Source organism: Pan troglodytes, chromosome 10, assembly GCF_028858775.2.
Source record: "Pan troglodytes isolate AG18354 chromosome 10, NHGRI_mPanTro3-v2.0_pri, whole genome shotgun sequence".
Lineage (NCBI taxonomy): Eukaryota > Metazoa > Chordata > Mammalia > Primates > Hominidae > Pan > Pan troglodytes.
This window is the reverse complement of record NC_072408.2, coordinates 8917119-8941135: the sequence shown is the minus strand read 5'-3', so window position 1 is coordinate 8941135 and position 24017 is coordinate 8917119. Positions and strand designations below refer to the sequence as shown.

Below are 24017 nucleotides of genomic sequence, written 5' to 3'. Positions count from 1 at the left end.
TTTGTAAATATTCTCTTCTCTATGGGTTGTCTTTTCACTTTCTTGATAATGCACTTTGATATACCAACGTTTTTAATTTTGACGAAGTCCAATTTATCTATTTTTTCTTTGGTGGCAATTCTCAGAAACAGTCACCTAATCCAAACTTACAAGGATTTATATATGTTTTCTCCTAAGGATTTTATAGTTTTTGCTCTTATGTTTGGGTCTTTGATCCATTTTGGGTTCACTTTTGCATATGTGAGTTCGGGATCATTCTTTTACATATGGCTCAGTTATCCCAGCACCATTTGTTGGAAAGACTATTCTTTCCTCTACAGTATTCTTTCTTTAATATACAATCATTATGGAGAAAAAATTACAGTCCATATTCTACTTCAGGCCAAACTGAAAATTAGCAGTGCATATAAGTAATGCATTTTAAAAGATCAGATTACTTCTATTAAATAATACTTTCTTCTCAGTGGTCACTACAATATGCAACCACATTTTGTATAGCAACTTTTATTTGGCCTGGTTTAAGGACAAGATCTGAAAATCTAGTAGAAAGAAATATAACTTAAGTTATAACAAAATCATAGTGCAAACCAGGATAAACTACGAGTAAACCAGTCAGAAAATTCATCATTAGAAATTCAGAAAACAAAATGGCAAATCCAAATACATTTCTGAAGTTCTGTGCTTACCCTCAAATACATGAAAATAAAAAGGAAGAAAGTGAATCGCCAGCTCATTACATCACTGACATTACATACCTAAGAGATGTGTCCAAATGTTGCCTGTTTCTGTGTGTATTCTGAAAATGCTCTTAAAACAGGCCCGGAAAGAAGGCATAGGAGGCCGGTGTCCATGCAAGAGGAAGTCATTATCCTTGAGCCAGTCTGGTAGTACATCATGAGGGATCACTCGCCACCGACCTTCCCATACCTGGCAGAGAGGTATTATCAAACATCTTTGTGATTTTAGTTGTCAATTTACCAACACTGACCCCTAACAACTGAGTCTTATCACACTGTTTTATAATGGGAAAAATAATTCATTTTTAAAAAGGCAAACATCTCAAAATGTATAATGTCTTATATTCTGAGTTCTTTAAAGACTGATGAAAAAGATATTTTTGCCGGGCATGGTGGCTAAGGCTTTAATCCCAGCACTTTGGGAGGCCAAGGTGGGTGGATCACCTGAGGTCAGGAGCTCGAACCCCATCTCTACTAAAAATACAAAAAATTAGCCGGGTGTGGTGGCACATGCCTGTAATCCCACCTACTCGGGAGGCTGAGGCAGGAGAATTGCTTGAACCCGGGAGGCGGAGGTTGTGGTGAGCTGAGATGACGCCATTGCACTCCAGCCTGGGCAACAAGAGCAAAACTCCGCCTCAAAAAAAAAAAAAAAAGAAAGAAAAAATATACTTTTAAGTGGGGGCCTTAGGAAAAGAAAAGAGTAAACAAATTTATAGGAAATGCCCTAAAAGAGTGGTTTCAAACTTTGTTTCAACCTGGCTAATGGTGGGATGAAGGTTCCAAAGTCTCACTCATACTGACCTCCTTCATCCTATATAACAGACTTTACCTCTGATAAATCCCTGTGGTGTTAAATATGAACATTTTTATATTTAATATTCCTATTGGTAAAAACAGAATTACATAGAATCATATTTTTGTGCCTTTTGCTAAAATCTCTCCCTCCATCTTACTCTTTCTTCTCTTCCCACTACGCAAATATGATGAAGCAGAAAAGAAAGAGCACAGGAGTCAGAAAATTGTGGACCCCTGGCATTAACTAGCTATATGAGATTTAATTAATTATAAAACCTCCAACCTGCAGCTCCTTCATTTGTAAAATAGCGCTTCAGTTACTTCATAGGGAAATCATGAAGATCAAACAAAATGACACAAAGCATTTCATGAATTAGTTAGTAATCCCTGGCATCTACTCCAAAGCCAGTACATGACTATCCCCAGGGGCTATCTCCTGTCGGACAGTTAGTGACTAATCCATCTTCCTTCTCATGCTACAGAGAGATGGTAAAGAAGCTCAGCCCTAACCGCCCTTTCAGTCCCTCAGCGCCCTTTCCTCCCGTTTCCTCATGGTCCCTCCCGCATCAGATTCTAGAGGAAAAGGGATCAGGAATCCGATATCCCCTCTGTAGGAAGTCTGTCAACCTCTGCACTCTGCTTCTTTTAATGTCTCATAGCCCCGAGAGCTCACACCACAAGGATCACTTAATCTTGACTAACTTGCTTCTGCTAGACAGAAAGATGTAAGGAAAAATGGCAGGCACATGGTTTATCTTCCAGCTAATGTGGGCTCAGCAGTTCTTCCAGTCTATTACCCTATAAAGCAAGAATCCAGGCTGCAAATCAGCAAGATTCACCTTCAGACAATGACCTCCACCCTACCCACTACAGGGTCTTGTGACAATATGGGTAAGCCACAGAAACTTGGCGCTCTCTCTACTCTATGGAAAGACTGCCACTTACTCACCAGCTACTGTGCCCATTCCTTTTGCTCCACAACCTGTTTCTTGTTCTCTGCTCTCTTACTTCCTTACAGATATTTGTAAAAGAACTAATCCTCTGTGTAACATCTCCACATCCAAAGGAAGTGAGGACTAACAATTTAAGAACAGATGTGTCCCTCTTAACACTCTAACCAAACTAGCCCCCTGCCTCTTCCCTGCTCTTCCTGCCCCCAGCCATACAAAACCTCTCCTCCCTCACCTTCCAACTCAAAACGTGGGGTCTGTGGTTACTGGTGCTAATGTGGCCATTCTATGCTTGCTTCTAACATACAATAAAATAAAATAATGCCAAAAGACTAATCTATATTTTTAACATCTGCTGCTAATAGTACTACCACTTACAAAAGTAGCTGTATGAGATCTTCCACAGGACTTGATGGAGAGAAAGAGAGAAAGGGGATCAGGGATCCAGTATCCCTTCTGTTGGAACTGTTGGAAGTCTGTCAACCTCTGCAGTCTGCTTCTTTTAGTGTCAGAGAGAGACCAAGATACTGAATTTTTTGCATCAAATTTGAATTTGGGAAAAGACCACTATTGTTGAGATTAACCTTACAGAATGTTGCTATTACCTTACTTTGGGGGAATTTTATTTTCTGAGAGGGTGAGGAAGACAGAAATCAACCCTTACATCTTCAAGGCAATTCACAATGTGCACACAGCTCTGCTGTATCCAAACTGCTACTCTGCTACCCCACACAGACAAAAGAGTCATATGTTCCCTTTTTACATTCAAAAAGAATATGTGAGTTTCTTACTGGTTATATATGCATACAATTTCAGAGTGATTTTCCCTGTTATTTCTAAACAAATGTTCTAGTGGTCTAGATACTGAGACAAGGAGCTATACTTTCTTAATTACACTGCAATTAGTGACACATTCAACAGACACTGCACCCTCATTCTCAACCTGGAGTCATACACAGTCAGCCAAATTCCAACACAAATAGGTATCCTCTTTTACCCCCTAGAATAAAAAAATAAGATCACGGCTTAGCCAAAGACATATTTATTTATAAGCTTGACAAAGACACTGCCTACCTTCAAATATCTTAGTAATAATCCACTGGGTATGTGGGTATATTAGACCATAAAATGCACAAAAACATTTCTTAAAAAAAACAGCTGGACGCAGTGGCTCACGCCTGTAATCCCAGCACTATGGGAGGCCGAGGCGGGCGGATCACGAGGTCAGGAGATGGAGACCATCCTGGCCAACATGGTGAAACCCCATCTCTACTAAAAATACAAAAATTAGCCGGGCATGGTGGCGCATGCCTGTAATCCCAGCTACTCAGGAGGCTGAGGCAGGAGAATCACTTGAACCCGGGAGTTGGAGGTTGCAGTGAGCCAAGATCGTGCCACTGCACTCCAGCCTAGCGACAGAGCGAGACTCAAAAATAAATAAATTTCAAAAACAAATAAACTCCCCATAGCATACATCCTATTCCCACATGGACCTGGTTATGCTGGTAAATAGCAAACACTGAAGTCTAGGGGAAAAAAGAGTGACCAAGATCAAACGTGGAAACTCTAAAGACTAAATTATCCACAGCACATTTCATATTAAACTGTCTCTGTTTACTTGCTTCCAGTCCAAGAAATAGAATCCCTGTGCCACTAGACATGGCTGGTTTTCAAGTGTGGTCAGTTGCACTGCCATGGCAGGGTTGAGCCACACCAGACAACACTATGTAACAGGATGCCTCTTCATTCTGCTGTCATCAACAAACTGCTAAGCGATATTTACAACACTCCTTTTCCTTCAGAAGATCATAGTTTGTAGCAAACAAATGTCCTGCCCTATTTACTCTCCGATTCGCTGTTAAATTTAGAGTTTTATTTGTTTTATTCTTTGTTCTCTGTTCAGAAAGGGAGAGGACAAAAAGGCAGTTAAGTCAGCTACGGTACCCCGCTGATCTCTAAATATTAAAATCCCCTAATGGCCCAGATACTAAATTTGCCAACTTTGAGAGATTTCTTCACACCAAATTTGCATTTTAAAAACAAAATAATCTTTTGTATCCCTTTGTGCTAATTCTCCTGAGACAGTGATCACTAGAATGAATCTATTGTTCTGTTCAGTTGTTTCTTCACTCATTTTCAAACTGGCTAAAATTTTCTATTACAGACCCATAAATGTTTAAACTCCCCCTGAAAACCCACTGGACCCTTAGTCTTGGAAAGGATGTCTATGTTCAGATCACAATGTTCTCTTTTCATACCCTGGTCCAAAGTAATAGTATTCTAAGTCCACTGATCCCAATTATTTCCAGCATTATTGTGAATGTAAGAAAACCTATATTTAGCCTCCTGGATCTAAGACCATGTACATAAAAAGTTTTGGTTTCATAAAAGCCATGAAAAGCTAAGTGTCACAAAAATTTCTCTCTAAATAATAAAGAGTTCTCCAGAAATGTTTAATAAATCAATTTACATACACATACATATACACACAGACTGATCGACTTACATTAATTAGATCCTACCTGCCAGGGCCCTTATTGATCTGATTGATCAAGTGCCTACAAGTTTATCAGTGTGTCTATTTTCTCTAAGCAAACTCAATTCTAATTACTAGTTTAGAAAAAAAAAAAGAATCCCATCATAGGTCCCAGGGAATCAAGACAATGGACTGGAAGAAAAACCTTAAGAGACAGAATGTATACCAGCTGAACTGAAAATACCAGATGTACATGAAAACTGGAAAATTTCTCTCTCAAGAGTAGCCTGATTACTCACAGAATCCCTAGAAAGAACAGCACATTTGCCATTGCAGTCACTCAGCAGAACAGATTTAAGGGACCTGAGGAGGGCATTTTCATATCTCCAGGCGTCAACCACTTCTGACTATGTTTCATTCTGTTTGTCTAAACCACCAATAAGACATTTACTCTGTTAACCTACATTAGGAAATGTTTGTTTCCCAGCTGGATATCCTAGTTTTATCAGAGCTTTATCATGGCTACTACAAGCCAACAAATGTATTCTGTCTTCAACAGGATTAGAGTCCCAAGACCACTTCTGTCCCCATCTTGCCACAGATCTTCCCCAAAGCAAACCAAAGGCTATAGTACTACCACTCTCTTTAAAGGTTTCTGTTTTGGAAGGGCTAAATATATAGCATGACAATGACAAGAAACTGCACTCTTACCTTACAAACAAATTCTTCCATTTTTTCCATAGCATGATGGGCTTGTAAGAGAGGGGACATGCCCATAAAGCCCTCATCTTCCTGAGGAGCTTCATCACTGTACTCATGTTCCTCAGAGCTCTGCAAGGCAATCACAGAAACAGTCAAGGACAGACACTGGGAGCCAAATGACACAATCAATACATTTCCCTTGCGGAATTATAATGAAATTCTTAAGGTCAAAACAAGGCCTTAGACAAGAATCAACAATATAGTAAGTCAGTTTATTATAGAATTATTAGTATTAAAAATGAACACTAGTACTCAATTCTTCTCTGACAGATGAATTAACTGTCTACTATAGCAGCATCTCTGTTTCAGTAGCAAATTCCTGGCTTTACTGGTTTGTTTTTTAAAAATTGTGTCATAGACCCCATAATAATATTACATAAAGTTGAGAAATTACTAAGGGGAAAACCTCCAAGACTCGCACCTGGGACACATAAAATAACTAACTGTGATACACAATGTGGTAAGTACTCTAGTGGCAGAGAAAGAAAGGGGAGAAAAACATTTAATAAATTTTTTAAATATATCCAACACAGAGGAAAAGGCTTTATATATAGGTCATCTAACTTAATCCTAACAACCACCTTATTAAGTAAGTATTCTCATTCCCATTTAACATATAAGAGCATTAGGCAAAGAAGTTAAGTAAGTTGTCCAAGGTTAAAGCTGAAGTGGAAAAGTCAAACTCCAAAACCCACTGCCTTTCCACATTCTGGAGAAAATGACTGATTTGTCTAGAGAAATGGAAAAAGAAGTGACAATCTGGTATGGTCTAAAGAGATAAATTACTAAAATTAAAATTTCTGCCTCCAGACCAAGGTTCATACTGGTTTAGATAAAATGATATTGTGAGAAGAAGGGCAGTAGACTGGAAGTCAGGAGACCAAAGTGGTGAGGCCAGCTCTACCACTAACATCAATGGATCTTCACTGCAGGTCCGTTTTCTCCCTATGTATCAATGGAGGAGTTTAAACAATCTCTACAGTCTTCTACATCTCTAAAAAAATTCTATAATTCTTTAACTCAATGAATAAGACAGCACAAGAGAACCATAATTCCATATGTAACCAAGAGTCTGTTTAGATAAACAGTACTGCTAACATGACTGCACAAAGAAATGAATAAATCCTCTACCTCTAATCAAAAAACTACTTGGTAAGAATGAACACAGAGGCAATGGGTAATCTACTACAACACTTTAAATTTGATCTTGTTTAAAAGGAAATTCTGAGATTTTAATTTTCCTACTCTTCAGTTTATAAGACACTAACTAGAGGCTATGATGCAGCATGTGAGACATGTTACACACCCAGTCTGATTTTATAAAAACACATAATCTCCAAGAAAACCATCCTGAATAAAATAACCTCTCCATCTTTGTTTACCTAAAACTTACCATCTATCCTTCAATGACTAACCTTCATAGTTCCTATTTAAAACCCTTCTTTAACTATCCTAAACTCGCGTTCCTCAACCTTTCATTACTGCTACCCACAAGCCCCGGGACCTTTTTTTTTTTTAGTTTGAGACAGCGTTTTTCTTTGAGACCCCAGGGTCTTGCTCTGTCACCCAGGCTCCTGGAGTACAGTAGTGCAATCATGGCTCACTGCAGCCTCAACCTCCTGGCCTCAAGCAATCCTCCACCTAAGCCTCCTGAATAGCTGGGGCTACAGGTGTACACCACTGTGCGCACGTGTGTGTGCATGCGTGCACTACAGGTATGCACCACTGTGTCTGTTGTGTGCACATGCGTGTTTGTAGAGACGAGGTCTATGTTGCTCAGGCTGGTCCTGAACTCCTGGCCTCAAGCAATCCTCCTGCCTCAGCTTCCAATGTGCTGGGATTACAGGTATGAGCCACTGCACCCGGCCCTGGGACATTTTAGATTGCTTTCCTCATCCCCATGAATTTTAATAACACAGATATACTATCTATGTACTGTGGCCCTATGGGGGGTTCCAAACCATAGTAGTATTTAATAGTTTTTCACCCCCTACCCCACCAAGAACCAATTTTCATTAGAGACTGCATAACCTATCTAATCCACAGCAATTGCTTCTTCTGACTTCTGTTTCTTCTGACTACTTCTTCTGACTTCTTTAGCACTTAAGTCTGTGCCTCTCATTTGACAGTAATATCTGATTACAGCTCTTTTACTGACTAATACTGTTTTATTTAATGTTTAATAGAATTTTACATTTTTAGTGTATCATTTCCTAAACTAGATTTTTAAGTGTCTGTCTTCTTCCCCATGGCTTCTGGAACATACTTACATGATGGCTAAATTAATAAATGCTCTAGAAGACTTTCAACAATAAGTTAATGAGGGCTGTGCCTAATTAAACATGAAATTAAAATGACAAAATTCCATTAAAATTATATAAAACCTGAAAACGGGCAATAGCTTGAAATGATTATAGCAGACCGATTTTAAAATATAAAATTATGTTATATAAAATAGCTCAGATATTTGCACATATTCAACATGTATTTGATTCTCCAAAGAAACAGAGAGTCTTTATTCTCATACAAATTACTGTCAGCCGTTTCAAAACTACAGATATATGTACATGAAACACAATATGGCTAATGTATACTACCATTAAGTAAACATGATGAAACTGCACTCTGAATCGATGTGACTCAGTAAGTAATCAGTGAGATTACTCACAATCAGTAATTCTGATTATCAGGCTAAGTGCAACTGGTTACATACAGGACTACTGATAGTGGCCAAGACAGGAGGATGGCTTGAGCCCAGGAGCTCGAGACCAGCCTGGGCAACATGGTAAAACCACATCTCTACAAAAAATACAAAAATTAGCCAGGAGTGGTGCTGCGTGCCTGTCTGCAGTCCCAGCTACTCAAGAGGCTAAGGGGGAGGACTCCTTGAGCCCCAGGAGGTCGAGGTTGCAATGAGCTGTGATCGTGCCATTGCATTCCAGCCTGGGCAACAGAGCTACACCCTGTCTCAAAAAAAAAAAAAAAAAATTACTTTAGTAAAGATAAATATTTCCATCCATCCCAATATGTCAGCAAGATTCAGAATCTTTATAAAAGAATTATTTCCGGCCAGGCACAGTGGCGCACACCTGTAATCCCAGCGCTTTGGGAGGCCAACGTGAGTGCACCACCTGAGGTCAGGAGGTCGAGACCAGCCTGGCCAACGTGGTGAAACCCTGTCTCTACTACAAATACAAGAATCAGCCAGGTGAGGTGGCGAGCGCCTGTAATCCCAGATACTCAGCAGGCTTGAGACAGGAGAATCGCTTGAACCCAGGAGGTGGGGGTTGCAGTGAGCCGAGATCGTGCCATTGCACTCCAGCCTGGGCAACAAGAGAAACAAACAAAAACAAAAATATTTCCTTCAGAAGGGCAAAGTATTAATAAATCTGTTGATTATCAAGTACTATGACCAATTCCTACCCTTGTATAAAAGAATATTCACAAATATGTTCTCAAAGGATAAATTAAAATACTAGACCATAATTAACTATTTATTGTGTTCAAGTATTACGGAGTTGCTAATGCAGTATCCACATGGTGTGGGTGGTGGTAAATGCAGTTCCCTGAGTTAGAGAGAGGGTAAAGTAGGAATACAGTGGCAGAGTTAAACACTGGCTAAAACAGGATAAAAAAATACTTCCCCTAGGGTATACCATATGTCACATACTGATGGCTTGGAAAGACTATGCTAGACGCTATATTTAAAATAGTCTCTGTCTTCCAATATTAAGTCCAAATAACTATTTTATTATGAGTGAAATTACTATTTCTAACTTCCATCCAACAGCCACCAAACCACAGTACCCAAAGATACCTCCCTGAACAATAAATTGTATCTATATTCAATGATCACATACATGCTATGTTCTGCTTCTGTTGTCATACTCCTTACCACACCCTCAACAAAATTATGACAAGAAACATGACATTGTGACAGATTAAACAAAACCAAAGCTGCCAAGAATAAAGGCATAAAACTTAATTCTCCAGGTTTTTCTATGAATAACTATATTTAAACTTGTAGAGGTCAATGCTTTGAAATGAGCACAAAGACATTTTGAAATATCTCCCCCCTCCCGCCATCTGTTTTCAGTAAAGTCCATCTGTGAGAACTTTGCTGACTGTATTTCAAAACATAGTAACATTTGACTTTGATGATCTGTCCAAACTGCAATCTAAAATGAGAATTTTCCAGAGTACACTTTACCTTTGGAAAGACAGAGAACCATAGTGATAAAGATAAAAGGTCTTTAAGATCAGTCTAATATGAAAATAATTCACAAACCTATTGGGTATTTATTGGTTTTGGCCTAACTCAATTCAACAGAGTAATTCAGTTTAACAAATATTTATGAGATGATTAAAAATAAGATGAATAAAACATAGTCTCTGTCTTCCATGGACTTACAATCTAATAAAGTGCTAAATTAGCCACATAAATGACTTCATAGAAAAAAAGGTATAGCTAGTTCAAAGATAAACATCATGAGGCTCAGGAAAGGCTGCATGAAGAATAAAAATTTTGCAAAGATGAGATAAAGGAAAATAACCAAGAGGGAAAAGCGAAAGTGCCATGTTGAGAAAAAGAGACTAGTTCATCTAAAGCTTCGGGGGCATTTAGGAAAGTAGCAAAACATAAATGATGTATTTAAATGTTAGTGGAAGTACAAGAAGTGCCACAAAGACTCACAATCATGATACTATCTACCATCCACAATTAGATGAAAAAGGTCAAGAAATGGTACAATTATCCAGGGCTGGAGACAGTAAACCTTTGATTAAAATTTGTCTGCCTTTATAAATGTCATTGAGAACTGAGACCTTCTGCATTCACACAGCTTAATTATAAGGACTAAGATCTAAGACCCCTATATCAACAGAACTTTATTATTTGTTCTCGGAAATTCTTGCCCAAGAAGGTAAGAATGCAAACCAGTAAATAACTTCATCATTAGCTTTAGGAATTTCTCAAAAATTCATTTAACTGAACAACAGACTGCTCAATTAGATCCTTAATAATTGCTCAACTGGGCAAACACGCTCACTTACCAAATAAATATTTGTTTATCAAGACTTGGTCTAAGAATTCTATCACAAACTCAGAACAGGGCCAAGTAAAATTACTTGAAACCAGACCCCAAAACCCTGTAAATATCCATATCCAATATTTTCTTTCTGAAATACTTCTAGGACTCTTTAGGGCAGTGTTCACCCTTACTGGAGTATGTAATAAACCTGGCTTAGTTTGATCAACAGGTGATTTTTATGGTCTTTTTACAAGTTGACAGGTTGAAGCCAGCCTTAACTTTAGAAATTGGAAATGTGTAGCAAGGGCATTAGCAAGCTGATATTACTAACAAATGAAAAAAAAGAGGTTTGTGGAAACAAAGGTATCTATAAAAAAAATGATAGCTGAAGAATAAGTATTGATGGATGTATACCCAGTATTCTCCAAAAGAATAACTACAATATCTAGTCTATATGAATATTCATTTTGGCCTGCCTAGAAATATATATACTCTGACTTCCATCAAAGCTTAATGGAAAAGATCTTTAAAATCACTCAGTTTTTTAAAAATTCTCAAATAGCAATTCTATCTTTTTTTTTTTTTTTTTTGACGAAGTCTTGCTCTTGTCCTCCAGGCTGGAGTGTGATGGCACAATCTTGGCTCACTGCAACCTCTGCCTCCTGGGTTCAAGCGATTCTCCTGCCTCAGCCTCCCGAGTAGCTGGGATTATAGGCGCCTGCCACCACGCCCGGCTAATTATTTATATTTTTAGTACAGACGGGGTATCACCATGTTGGCCAGGCTGGTCTCGAACTCCTGACCTCAGGTGATCCACCCGCCTCAGCTTCCCAAAGTGCTGGGATTACAGGCGTGAGCCACCACACCCGGCCTCTAATCTTAATTGAATTTCTTAAGCAGGCTTCTCCATGAAAATAAAATGAAGTGATGACAAGAGTCTATTTACAAGTTAGTTTTCTTATAATAAACTATTATATAGTGGCATTCTTGATTTTGGTTAAAGTAAACCAGTTTAACAGAATATGAAGGTTGAATGAATAAAAGTTCCTTATCTCCCAATTTATAAAGAAGAATCTGGAGCAGAAGAAAAGTAGGACAACCATAAAGGCTGATCTCTTTATTCAACCTAATATCTTGAAAGCTCAGAAAGGGAGCAGGGAGGCAGAGGGGAGCCATAAAAATAAAGATCAGGACAACCTGGTTTGAAATGCCTCTCTTATATTTTTGTCCAAAAGCTTACAGAATGCCTCCTAACTATACACTTTAGCAAATATAGTTTAAAAAGTCCAGGCTTTAGGGTCAGAGGCCTAGGGGCAATGGTCTAATCATTTCAACCAGTACACAACATTACACAAAATTTGAAACTGATATAAATTGCAAAAAGAAATTTGAATGATGGCATAATACTGGACCAGGAGGCTAAAGACCTAGATTTCAGGCCCCAGGTGTCTTGTCTTACTTACTGCCACATCCTCCACCCCACTATACCTTGACCTTTCATTCCAGCTATGCTAGAAATTTTTCAGGTTCAGACATCAGTATGTGCCAGTGTGTACTCAATAAACATTAGCTATTATTATTACTATTCCCTACAGGCATCATATTACATCTGCTTCTGAATCTTCACATCTGCTGTTCCCTTTGTCTAAAATGTCCTTTAGTCCTTTCTTAGCTAAATCCATTTGCAGCTGGAGTTACTACCATAGTAATCTGTGCATAAAATCACACAGCACTCACCACAAATGTACTGATTTACCTGTCTCTCCAACTAAACTACATGCTGCTTAAGGGCAAAAACTATGCCTTCTCAAGTCCAAAGTGCCAACACATGGTAAAGAAACTAAAAACATTTGTAGAAGGATTAAAAGCATCCATGTGTCTACTAAACTAAATGACTGATGGGATCCCTTCCACTCTTGACAGTCTAGGAACCAAGTCTGAGTACCTGAAAGAAAGTTGGTACTATTTAAGAGAAATTAGGATTAGAAAGTTAGAATAGAAGGAAAAGCTGATGGGGGAGTGGACAGTTAACCTTAGTTTAACATTAGTTCAATTTGAAATGGTTACAAGTCCAATAAAGAAGAAAGCACTTCTCATTTGAAGGCTATAGAAGAAAAAAGGGGGGAAAAAAAAGAAGACTGCACTAAGATGATAGATTTAGGAATCACCTTTATGAAAAGGCTGTTGAAGTCAAGGGTGGCTGAGATATGTGGATAACTTCAAGATGTGTTTATCAGGATTTACTACAGTTATGGAGTAGTCAAGTACTATTATAAAGGAAGGACAGAGTAACAATTATTATTTATTATACACTACATGCCAGACATTGTACTAAGTGCTTTTTACAAATTAATCAAACCTTCATAACAATTTTCTGAAATGAGTATATTTCTATCCCATTTTATTAAGTGGAAATCTAGATCAAACATGGTAAATGAAGAAACAGAAGCTAAGAGAAGGTACACAGCTTTAAGTAGTACCTTAATTCCCAACCTAACACCACTATCTTGGCTAATTACTTCAAAAATTATGCAAGTGTATATGCACATTAAATGTAATCTGTAGACTGAATAAATGTCTCATATTCATAAAGTAGGTGTAACTACTTTAAATCATGTAGGTGCTGCGTGAATCACAAAATACAAATTCACTTAAGATGAACTGAATTCATAGCCAATTTCTATCATGTATTTTTTTCAAACTAATATTTAAAATGTGAGTATCATGTAGTGAGGTCTGTTAAATACTTTTGATGTTTAAAGGGAGAATGGGATCATCTTCCTAACGCAGTAATTCCACTCACAGGTATGTAGCTAATGGAAGTGCATACATTTGTTCACTAAAAAACAAGTACTGGAATGTTCATAGCAACACTATTTATAATAGCCCCAAGTTAGATACAACCCAGATTGCCTTCATATAAATAAAATAAAAATTGGTACAGTAATATAAAGAAATAACACAGACCAATAAAAATGAATAATCTACAGCTATACCCAGAAAATACAGATGAATTTCACAAACATTATACTGAGCAAAAGAAGCCAGATACAAGAGTACACATGGAATGATTACAATGAGATAAAGTATAAAAACAAGCAAAATTAATCCATGCCATTAGAAGTCAGGGTAATGGTTACCTTTGGGGGAGTGGGAATAGGCAGTTACTATGAGGAGGTAATAAAGAGACCTCCAGGAGTGCTGGTTATACAGGAGTGTCTAGTTTATAAAAGTTTATCAGACTATCCACTTACGATATATCTACGTGTGTGTGTGTGTGTGTGTGTGTGTGTGTGTGTGTGTGTGTAATACTTTAATAAGGTTTTTGTTGTTTTTCTTTGAAGGGTCCTCTTACACAGAAGTTTGAAAAATAATGATACAGAAGAGATCAGGGATACAAATTTAGGTCACTCTGAGTACAAAACCCCGCTTTTTTCCTTTTACCAAACTATTTCCTTCAAAATTATTTACTGGTCCACAGAAATGGCTTCACTAAATAAAACCAGGCATGATAAAAGTGATCAAAGAAGGCATTAAACAGGGCTGCTTAAGCAAAGATACCTAACTGGATTGATTTATGAAAAAAGTAAACTATGACCCTCACTCATTTTTTATCCCATTACAAAAAAGTATTAATATAGTGTCGGGGACCACAGAAATTTTGAGGATAAGAAAATCTTAGATGTTTATCACCCAGTTAAACATCTCCATTTTAATGTAAGGAAAATGAAACCCAAAGAAATCAAGAAAATTGGCCAAAGTCACACATCTGGCTGGCAATACAGCCAGGACTAAAACTCAGGTTTAATCATTCATTTCTTTACTTAAATATTGCACAAATACAATATTCTTGGAATATACATTATATGTGTAATTTTTTGTTTTGAGCCAGGGTCTTACTCTGTTGCCAAGGCTGGAGTGCAGTGGCACAATCATGGCTCACTGCAGCCTCGAATTCCTGGGCTCAAGTGATTCTCCCATCTCAGCCTCCCAAGCAGCTGGGACTACAGGTACATGCCACCAGGCCCGGATAATTTTTGTATTCTTTGCAGAGATAAGGTTTCGCTATGTTGTCCAGGCTGGTCTCGAACTCCCGGGCTCAAGCGATCTGCCCGCCTCAGCCTCTCAAAGTTGTTAGGATTACAGGCATGAGCCACCAGGTCCAGCCATTCCTGGACTATTTTGGATGCAGAGAATAAACATGTTCAAGTGAGTGAAGACAGATAACCACCAATCTATTTTTTATAAGATAAATACAAATCTAATAAAAACAAAAAGAAATAAAGAAAGATTAACTTTGTCCTTTGGATATAACAGAGGAAGTCTTTTCTTTTTGACACAAATATACACCTCCAATGATATGCTACATCTAACATTTATTAAGTGCTTTCTCTGTACCAGGCAGTGTTACCACTGCTTTACATGCACTAAGTTATTATCATTACAACCCTGTGAGACAAGAGGCATACTATTACATACTGCATTTACAAAAGAAGAAACACCCACCTCCTCTAGGCCCAGCTTTACCCTGATGTAATTCCTACCAGTCTGGAACTTACGTATATGCATTATGAAAAGAAAACTGTGATCACTGGCTCTCTATCATTAAGTGTGCCTCACAATCACATAGGGGAACTTGTGAAAAATACAGATTCCTACTGCAGAGATTTCAATTTTAAAGTATTTAGTTTCTAATACTCTTTCTAAAAATCCATTCTGCTTCAAAAGGAACCAAAGAGACTAACCTCTCCATCACCTCAAATAAGGAAGGGATTCCTATGCACAGGTAAACGTAATCTAACTGTACACACAGGTATTTTATTTAACGTTACTTGAGAGCCAATTCCACAACTACAATGGATCACTATCACCTATCACAGGGTCTCTTTTTCCACAATTCTTATCATCTATGGAAATAATGTACTTTAAAATGTACTTTGAAATTGCCATATCGCACTTTTTACAATAAACCAATGAAAAGAAAACCCTGCCCCTTTGAAGAGAAAAAGTATATCATCCCCATGACAAGAGTCCCAGTGTACAATACACATACATTCACATGAAACCTCAGTTTCCTCATCTGTAAAACAGATTCTAATAATATCTATTCTAAAAGGCTACTTTAGGAATGAATAACATATTCAAATGAGCTCAAAAAATTACTTCATCCATTGTAAAAGATCAATAAAAGTGAACTATCATTATTCTCCTGATAAGAATGTATTTATTCTAAGATTAAAGAAGTAGATTAGTTAAGCTTCCCTAAGCATCTAAATAGTATACATCCCCACGTGCTCCTTTTGTACATCTCTTTAAAGAAAATACTTGAAACCACTTAGACACAGAACTTTATATTTGTTGCTGATAAATTCATTCAACAACTATTTGTTATATGCCACTCAAAGACCAGGTTAGACTCTGAGGATATCAGAGGAAAACAAAAAAGCAAGATTCTTACCACCATGGAACTGAAGAGTCTACAAGCAAAAACAATTATTAAACAATTATAAATTTTTATAAAATGTTTTTTATATGTTTATAAACATAAATATATAAGTCACACAAATATATGTCATGATACGCACTGTAATGGAAAATAAAAGGTAATTAAAGATAACAATGGGAAACTTGAAATAGAATGAAGTGGAAGTAGAGAACTTAACCTGAATACTGAAGGATGAGCAGCAGTTAGCCAGAGGTGTGGGTGTAACAACACTCCAGGCAGAGGAAAGAGCCATGTTTGAAGGCTCTGAAGCTGGAAAGAGCCCAGCCTGTTTAAGAAACTAAATAAGGCCAATGCGGCTGCAGCTCAATGAACATGGAGAAGAATGTCCTGAAATGAAGTTGGCCAGATAGGGCAGCAGTGAGATCACGCAGGATCCCGAAGGTTATAGAAAGAATTTGGGATTGTACCATAAGTGCAATGGGAAACAAATGAATTTCTTAAATGGGAATGGCATAATAAACTTTATATTTTTAAGAGCTCTCTCTAGGAACTGTGTGAAGAATATATTGGACAGCACAAGAAACAAAACAAGAAGTCCTGTCAGGTGTATTCCAGATGGAAGATGGTGGTGGCTTAGATTAAAGTAATGGCAGAACAGATGATGAGAAGACCATTTGAAGTGAAATTGACACAACTTGAGTTTTATAGTAAGTTTGAATTTAGCTTCTATTTCCAAATTCCTCAAAGAGGTTAATACTTAAAATCCTGAGCTAAAGTTAACCTAGGCAGGTCTCTTCATAAAAGCTCAAGAGCTAACTGACTATGATGAAATATCGTTTCACACCCACTAGGATAGTTATATTCAAAATATAGTAACAATAGTTAGTGTGGGTATGGAGAAAGTGGAACCCCCACACATTGTTGGTGGGAATATAAACTGGTGCAGCTGCTATGAAAAACAGTCTGGTAGTTTCTCAAAATGTTAAACACAGAGTTAACATATAACCCAGAAAAATCCCTCCTGAGTATATACCCAACAGAAATGAAAACACATCCATACAAAAGCTTCTACATGAATGATAATAGCAACATTATTTGCAACACTCGAAAAGTGGAAACAATCCAGTGTCCATCAACTCATTATTGGATAAACTATAGTACAGTAGTTTCCCCCTATCCACAGGAAATATGTTCTAAGACCCCTAGTGGATGCCTGAAATCATGGATACTGCTGGACCCTATATATGCTGTGTTTTTTCCTATATATACATACCTATAACATAGTTTAATTTATAAATTAGGTACAGTAAGAGATTAACAACCAATAATAAAATAGAACAATTATAACAATATACTGTAAAAAAAAAAAGTTATGTGAATATGCTCTCTCTCTCACTCAAAATATCTTAGTGTACTGCACTCACGCTTCTTGTGATCTGTGACCTTATAACCAGAAGACTACTAAGTAACTAAGTAGCCAGCCATCTGCAGCATGGATATGCTGGACAAAGGGATGATTCATTTCCTGGGTAAGGCAGGACAGGGCAAGGAAGGTGAGAGACTTCATCACACCACTCAGATCAGCACAAAGTTTAAAACTTAGAAATTATTTCTGGAATTTTCCATTTAATATTTTCAGATCTCAGTTGACCCAGGGGTAACTGAAACCACAGAATGTGAAACCACAAATAAGAAAGAACCCCTGTATATCTATACAATGGAATATTATTCAGTCATAAAGAGGAATGAAGTACTGGTACATACTACAATATTGATGAAACTTAAAAACATTATGCTAAGTAAAAGAAGCTAGATACAAAACACCACATGCCTTACACTTCCATTTATTTAAAAGTCCAGATTAGACAAAGCCATAGAGACAGAAAGTAGACTAGAGGTTGCCTAGGGTTGGGGGTAGAGATGGGAAGTGATGGCAAATGGGTTAAGGTTTATTTAGGGGATGATAAAAATGTCCTAAAGTTAGAATGAAGTGATGGTTGTACAACCCTGTGACTAATAAAACCATTAAATTGTACGCTTTAAATGGGTTAATTTTATGGTATGTAAAATTTATCTCAAAAAAAATGTTTTAAGAGTCAACTGTGAGTAAATGTGATATTTTCCTTTAACAAACAGTAAATAAATCTAACTTTATTTCCCTAACAATCCTCAGAGAATGTGTTAAGATTTCTTTGCAAAGCATGTTGCTAAGAAGTTTTTAATACATTAACTATTTTAAATAAAATACTTATTTAAAATAAATAAATATCAAAAAAAATTAGGCACTGGTTTGGGTTTTGTTTGTTTTCCTTAACTATCTCCTATGGGAAGGAGGTTGTTCTTTTTGTTTTGTTTTGTTTTCCCCGAGACGGAGTCTTACTCTGTCACCCAGGCTGGAGTGCAGTGGTGCAATCTCAGTTCACTGCAACCTCCACCCGCCGGGTTCAAGCGATTCTCTTACCTCAGCCTCCCTAAGTAGCTGGGATTACAGGTGCCTGCCACCACACCCAGCTAATTTTTGTATTTTTCGTAGAGACGGGGTTTCAGCATGATGGACATGCTGGTCTCAAACTCCTGACCTCATGATCTGTCTGCCTCGGCCTCCCAAAGTGCTGACATTACAGGTGTGAGCCACTGCGCCTGGCCAGGAAGGAGGTTTTTAAACAGCAGTGAGCATCTTACTTGTGAAACAAAAAAAATATACCCAGGATGCAAAGATTCTGATTCAGCAGGCCTGGAATAAAATCCTGGCATTTGTACTTTTCTATAAAGGGCAATATGTGATCAGGTGGGCACTCCTAATAGGTTTAATGATTTAAAGAAACCTGGCGGTAAATAAAGACTTGTACAAAAAGATACCACAGTCTGTAATGCACATAATTACCTTAAATCTTACTTTATAAATTCAGAATTCCACTTAATAAAAAACGAGACACCCCTGCTGCTTTTCCTATTTTACTTTGATCCTTATTCATGATTGGCATGTGAATGCCAATCTCCACAACTTAAGAGAGCCTAAGGGCTCCCATCATGTTTTAAATGAAGCCTAAGCAATTTAGTTAAGATCTGCATCTTCTAAAAGAGGGGAAAAAACAAAGAAAATGATGCAAAATTGTTAGAAATGTGAATGACTGTACTATGATATATTCGTTCTATTTGCTTTCAAAATAAACAGAAAACCCATTACAAAGTTAGAACACATCTGAGAAGCAAAATTACCCTGGCCTAACAGAAAATGAGGTCTGCAACAACTTCTGCCAAAAAACAAGACCAACTGTTGAATCTAACCTCTAGGCTCAATATAAACAACTCAGGGACTGAGTTTGGAATTCAGAAACATTAAGTCAATCTGGTGCCAATTCTCATAAAGGCAGCTTTGTTCGGCAGAAAGAGCAGTCAGAAGACTTAGCACATGCTCTCATCTTGTCATGTTACCTTGGGCAAATTCCTAAACTAACCTTTCTAAATCCTATTTTCGTCTACTTTCAAAAAGAAATCATATCTGCTCTTTCTATTTCAGAGTATAGTTTTGAGAAGCAAATGAGATAATGTCTGTGAAAGTGATACAATTAAGGTATTACTAGAATTATCCAGAAGGTTGCAGTCTACAGTTCAGATGTTTCAACTTCAAAACTGAAAATTTTAAGAAATGAGTCCTTTCTCCAAACAACAAAAAAAATCAGCATATGGAACTCCTCAAATCATGTGAAGATATATTTTGCCTTTAATTTCAGTCTCAAAACTGCAGTTCTCTATAACTCTTACCTATCCCCCTTCTTTTCTAGCTCCCATGTGTAGTATACATTAACCGTGAAATTGGCAGCAAGGGACAGTACTGCATATAGATTCTCTTTTTCAGCAAACAACTTCAACTCCAAAGAGAAACAACATACACACGCAAATTTTCATTAGGAATAAAAACACAATTTCCTCACTGGTAAATTGAGGAAGGCAAACAAGATGATTTTGGAGGGCCTTTTCAGCTCTAACATTCCACAACCTATGGATCCTTTCTTTCCTTGGCTCCTCATAGAAAAATCTATTAAAACAAATGAAAGAAAAAATGGTTCTTTTGTTCATACTGCTAACTTTTGCATTAGCTCAAGATTAAAGGAAAATAAAAGAAAGGCTTTCAGGGCAATAAATGAGTTCATTCATAAGGATGGGAAAAATCCCATCCACCTAATTATTTATTAGTGAAATTAAAACACAAGTATTATTTACAGAAGATACCACTTCAACCAGTGAAGACAGTAAACAAAAATATATAGTATTACAACACATAAAAAAATCAATTAATGTAAATCTGACACAAAAGTGATTGGGTGGGCAAGTTCTGGACTCTAAAAATATATTTTGCTTTCCTTGCCTAACGCAGCCATGGCGCGTGGTCCCAAGAAGCATCTGAAGTGGGTAGCAGCTCCAAAGCACTGGATGCTGGATAAATTGACCGGTATGTTTGCTCCTCGTCCATCCACTAGTCCCCACAAGTTGAGAGAGTGTCTCCCCATCATATTCCTAAGGAACAGACTTAAGTATGCCCTGACAGGAGATGAAGTAAAGAAGATTACATGCAGAGGTTCATTAAGATCGATGGCAAGGTCCGAACTCATATAACCTACCCTGCTGGATTCATGGATGTCATCAGCATTGACAAGACGGGGGAGAATTTCCATCTCATCTATGACACCAAGGGTCGCTTTGCTGTACATCCTATTACACCTGAGGAGGCCAAATACAAAGTGAGAAAAATCTCTGTGGGCGCAAAAGGAATCCTTCATCTGGTGACTCATGATGCCCGGCACCATCCGCTACCCTGATTCCCTCATCAAGGTGAATGATACCATTCAGACTGATTTGGAGACTGGCAAGATTACCAATTTCATCAAGTTTGACAATGGTAACCTGTGCATGGTGACTGTAGGCGCTAACCTGGGAAGAACTGGTGTGATAACCAACAGAGAAAGGCACCCTGGATCTTCTGATGTGGTTCACATGAAAGATGCCAACGGCAAAAGCTTTGCCACTCAACTTTCCAACATTTTTGTTATTGGCAAGGGCAACAAACCACAGACTTCTCTTCCCTGAGGAAAAGGGTATCTGCCTCACCATTGCTGAAAAGAAAGACAAAAGACTGGCGACCCAACAGAGCAGTGGGTGAAATGGTCCCTGGGTGACATGTTAGATCTTTGTATGTAATTAAAAATAATGTAGCATGATAAACAGAATTTTATTGCCATTATGAATCTCAAATTGGCTAGCCTGAAATTCTTTCAAGCTTGAAAATTCCTTAGATTCCTTAAGAACAGTTCAGTTTTAAAAATAGTTAAGAAACAGAGGTAAATAAAAATCTTATCGTGACACAGTTACTGACTCCTCAATATATCTTCTAAGATATCTAATAAGAATCTTGAATCTCACATTTCCAAAACACCACTCTTGATTTCCCTAACTTAAACCCGTTCCTCCCTCTTGCTTTACCATTTCAGTTCAGCTCAGAGAATCAGCCTTGATTCCTCTATTTTCCTCACTCTACAGCTAATCCATCAGGAAGTCTTGTTGATTTGACCCACAAAATATATCCAGAATCCAACCATTTCCCTCCATTTCTGCTGCTCCCACCACGCTGTTTCAAGTGACATCATCTCTCATCTATATTCTAACACCTGGGTCCCTCTTCCATTCTGTCTTCAAATAATCCATTCCACAACCAGAGTCATACTTTTAAAAACACAAATGTCTCCATGTTTAAACACCCCAAAAGCTGCCCACTTGCCAGGCAATTTTATTAAAATAAAATTTAAATTCCCTGAATAAACCTGTATAATCTGTTCTCTGACTGGCCCACTGACCTCATCTCATTTCACTCTTCCCTCTAGTTCCTCATGCTCTAACTACACTGGCCTTCTTTTGCTCCTTTAAAAAAAAAAAAAAAAAGAAGAAGGCCGGGCACAGAGGCTCACGCCTGTAATCTCAGCAATTTGGGGGGCCAAGGTGGCGGATCACTTGAAGTCAGGAGTTTAAGACCAGCCTGGCCAACATGGTGAAACCCCGTCTCTACTAAAAATACAAAAATTAGCCGGATGTGGTTGCGCAGGCCTGTAGTCCCAGCTACTCGGAAGGCTGAGACAGGAGAATCACTTGAACCTGGGAGGCGGAGGTTGCAGTGAGCCGAGATGGTGCCACTGCACTCCAGCCTGGGCAACAGAGCGAGACTCCATCTCAAAAAATATATAATAATAATAATAAAATAAAATAAAGGAGAAGATGAAAGAAGAGAAAGATGATACAAGCAGGCGCAGGTGGTGGTGGGAGGCAGGAGGGGAAGGCAAGGAAGATAAGCATATTCCCACCTTTGGACCTTGGCACTAGCTTGTTTCCCCTACCTCGAAACACTCTTCCCCCAGCTGCTGTTCCCAGTAGAGGCTTTCAAAATGTTAACCACAACCCGTAGTAAGAAATGTATTTCATATTATTATTCATATTTATATACATAACTATATAAAACTAAAATAATTTAAATGTGTATTACTATATACACACTTCAATGTTTTTATTCTATTTTGATCTTTAATTTTTAACACTTTATAATACAATTAATTTCAAAACCCACTAATAGGTACAATCCACAGTTTGAGAAACACTGTACTAGTAATAAAACATTAAACACATGCTATATTATTTGGAAGTTCCAAAGCACAGAGCAAAATGTCTGTAACAATGACTTTCTGATACTTCTGCTCTATAGGTATAGTTGCCTAAAGGTTGCTCTTTTCTCTAGGAAATGAAAGAATAAAATCTGCTTCAGCTTTCAGAACTCTACTGACTCCCAAGGTATACACTGGAGGTAAACAATTTCTGGAAAAGTAGCTCTAACACGCAATTCGAATTTCTCCAGAAATAACAGATAACGTCATAACTAAAGTATGGTTAAATTAGATTATATGGCACCCATAGAACACGTCTTCTCCCTTCAACAAGATAAAGCAGGTTAAGTACGCTTTTAAGAGTCAGCAGAGGCCAGGCGCAGTCGTTCACGTCTATAATCCCAGCACTCTGGGAGGTCGAGGCAGGCGGATAAGGAGGTTGAGATGGAGACCATCCTGGCCAACATGGTGAAACTCCATCTCTACTAAAAATACAAAAAATTAGCCAGGCGTGGTGGCAGGTGCCTGTAATCCCAGCTACTCGGGAGGCTGAGGCAGGATAATCACTTGAACCTGGAAGGTAGAGGTTGCAGTGAGCTGAGATCGCGCCACTGCACTCCAGCCTGGCGACAGAACGAGACTCCGTCTCCGAAATTAAAAAAAAAAGAGTCAGCAGAAAGACATTAACCATAAAATCAAAATCAAATAATATCTAAGCTAATTTAAGAATAAGAAGCTGGACACGATGACTCATGCCTGTAATCCCAGCACTTTGGGAGGCCGAGGTGGGAGGATACCTGAGGTAAGGAGTTCGAGACCAGCCTGGCCAACATGGCAAAACCTCGTCTCTGCTAAAGCTACAAAAATTAGCCTGGCATGGTGGCATGTACCTGTAGTCAAGGCAGGAGAATCGCTTGAACCCGGGAGGCGGAGGTTGCAGCGAGCCGAGATCATGCTACTGCACTCCGCCTGGGTGACAGAGCGAGACTCCGTCTCAATAGTAGTAGTAGTAGTAGTAATAATAATAATAATAATAATAATAAGGATAAGAGACTTCAAGTTATCCAGAAGAAAAAAATACAAATGTGCAAGTTTCCTTCTTACCACCCCATCCTCCCTCCAGCAATGGACCCACACTTTTTTTTCCCCATATCCTCCCTCTGCCACATCC

General features: G+C 38.1%; 1 protein-coding gene across 11 annotated transcripts in view; it reads right to left on the bottom strand.

Moving 5' to 3' along the window:
- The window catches only part of ADIPOR2 (adiponectin receptor 2), a 121586-nt gene that overhangs the window by 9852 nt on the left and 87717 nt on the right, over window positions 1–24017 (bottom strand). For 7 of the 11 annotated variants that reach the window (XM_054662989.2, XM_016922723.4, XM_009424601.5 and 4 more), the window contains 2 exons: window positions 5673–5792; window positions 756–927 (listed from right to left, as the gene is read on the bottom strand). In XM_054662989.2, the coding sequence (XP_054518964.1) occupies window positions 756–927; window positions 5673–5792 (292 nt within the window). Of the gene's footprint in view, window positions 1–755; window positions 928–5672; window positions 5793–20821; window positions 20922–24017 lie in introns of all 11 variants that reach the window. The other 4 variants (XM_063786227.1, XM_063786226.1, XM_063786228.1 and 1 more) reach the window with 1 other exon arrangement.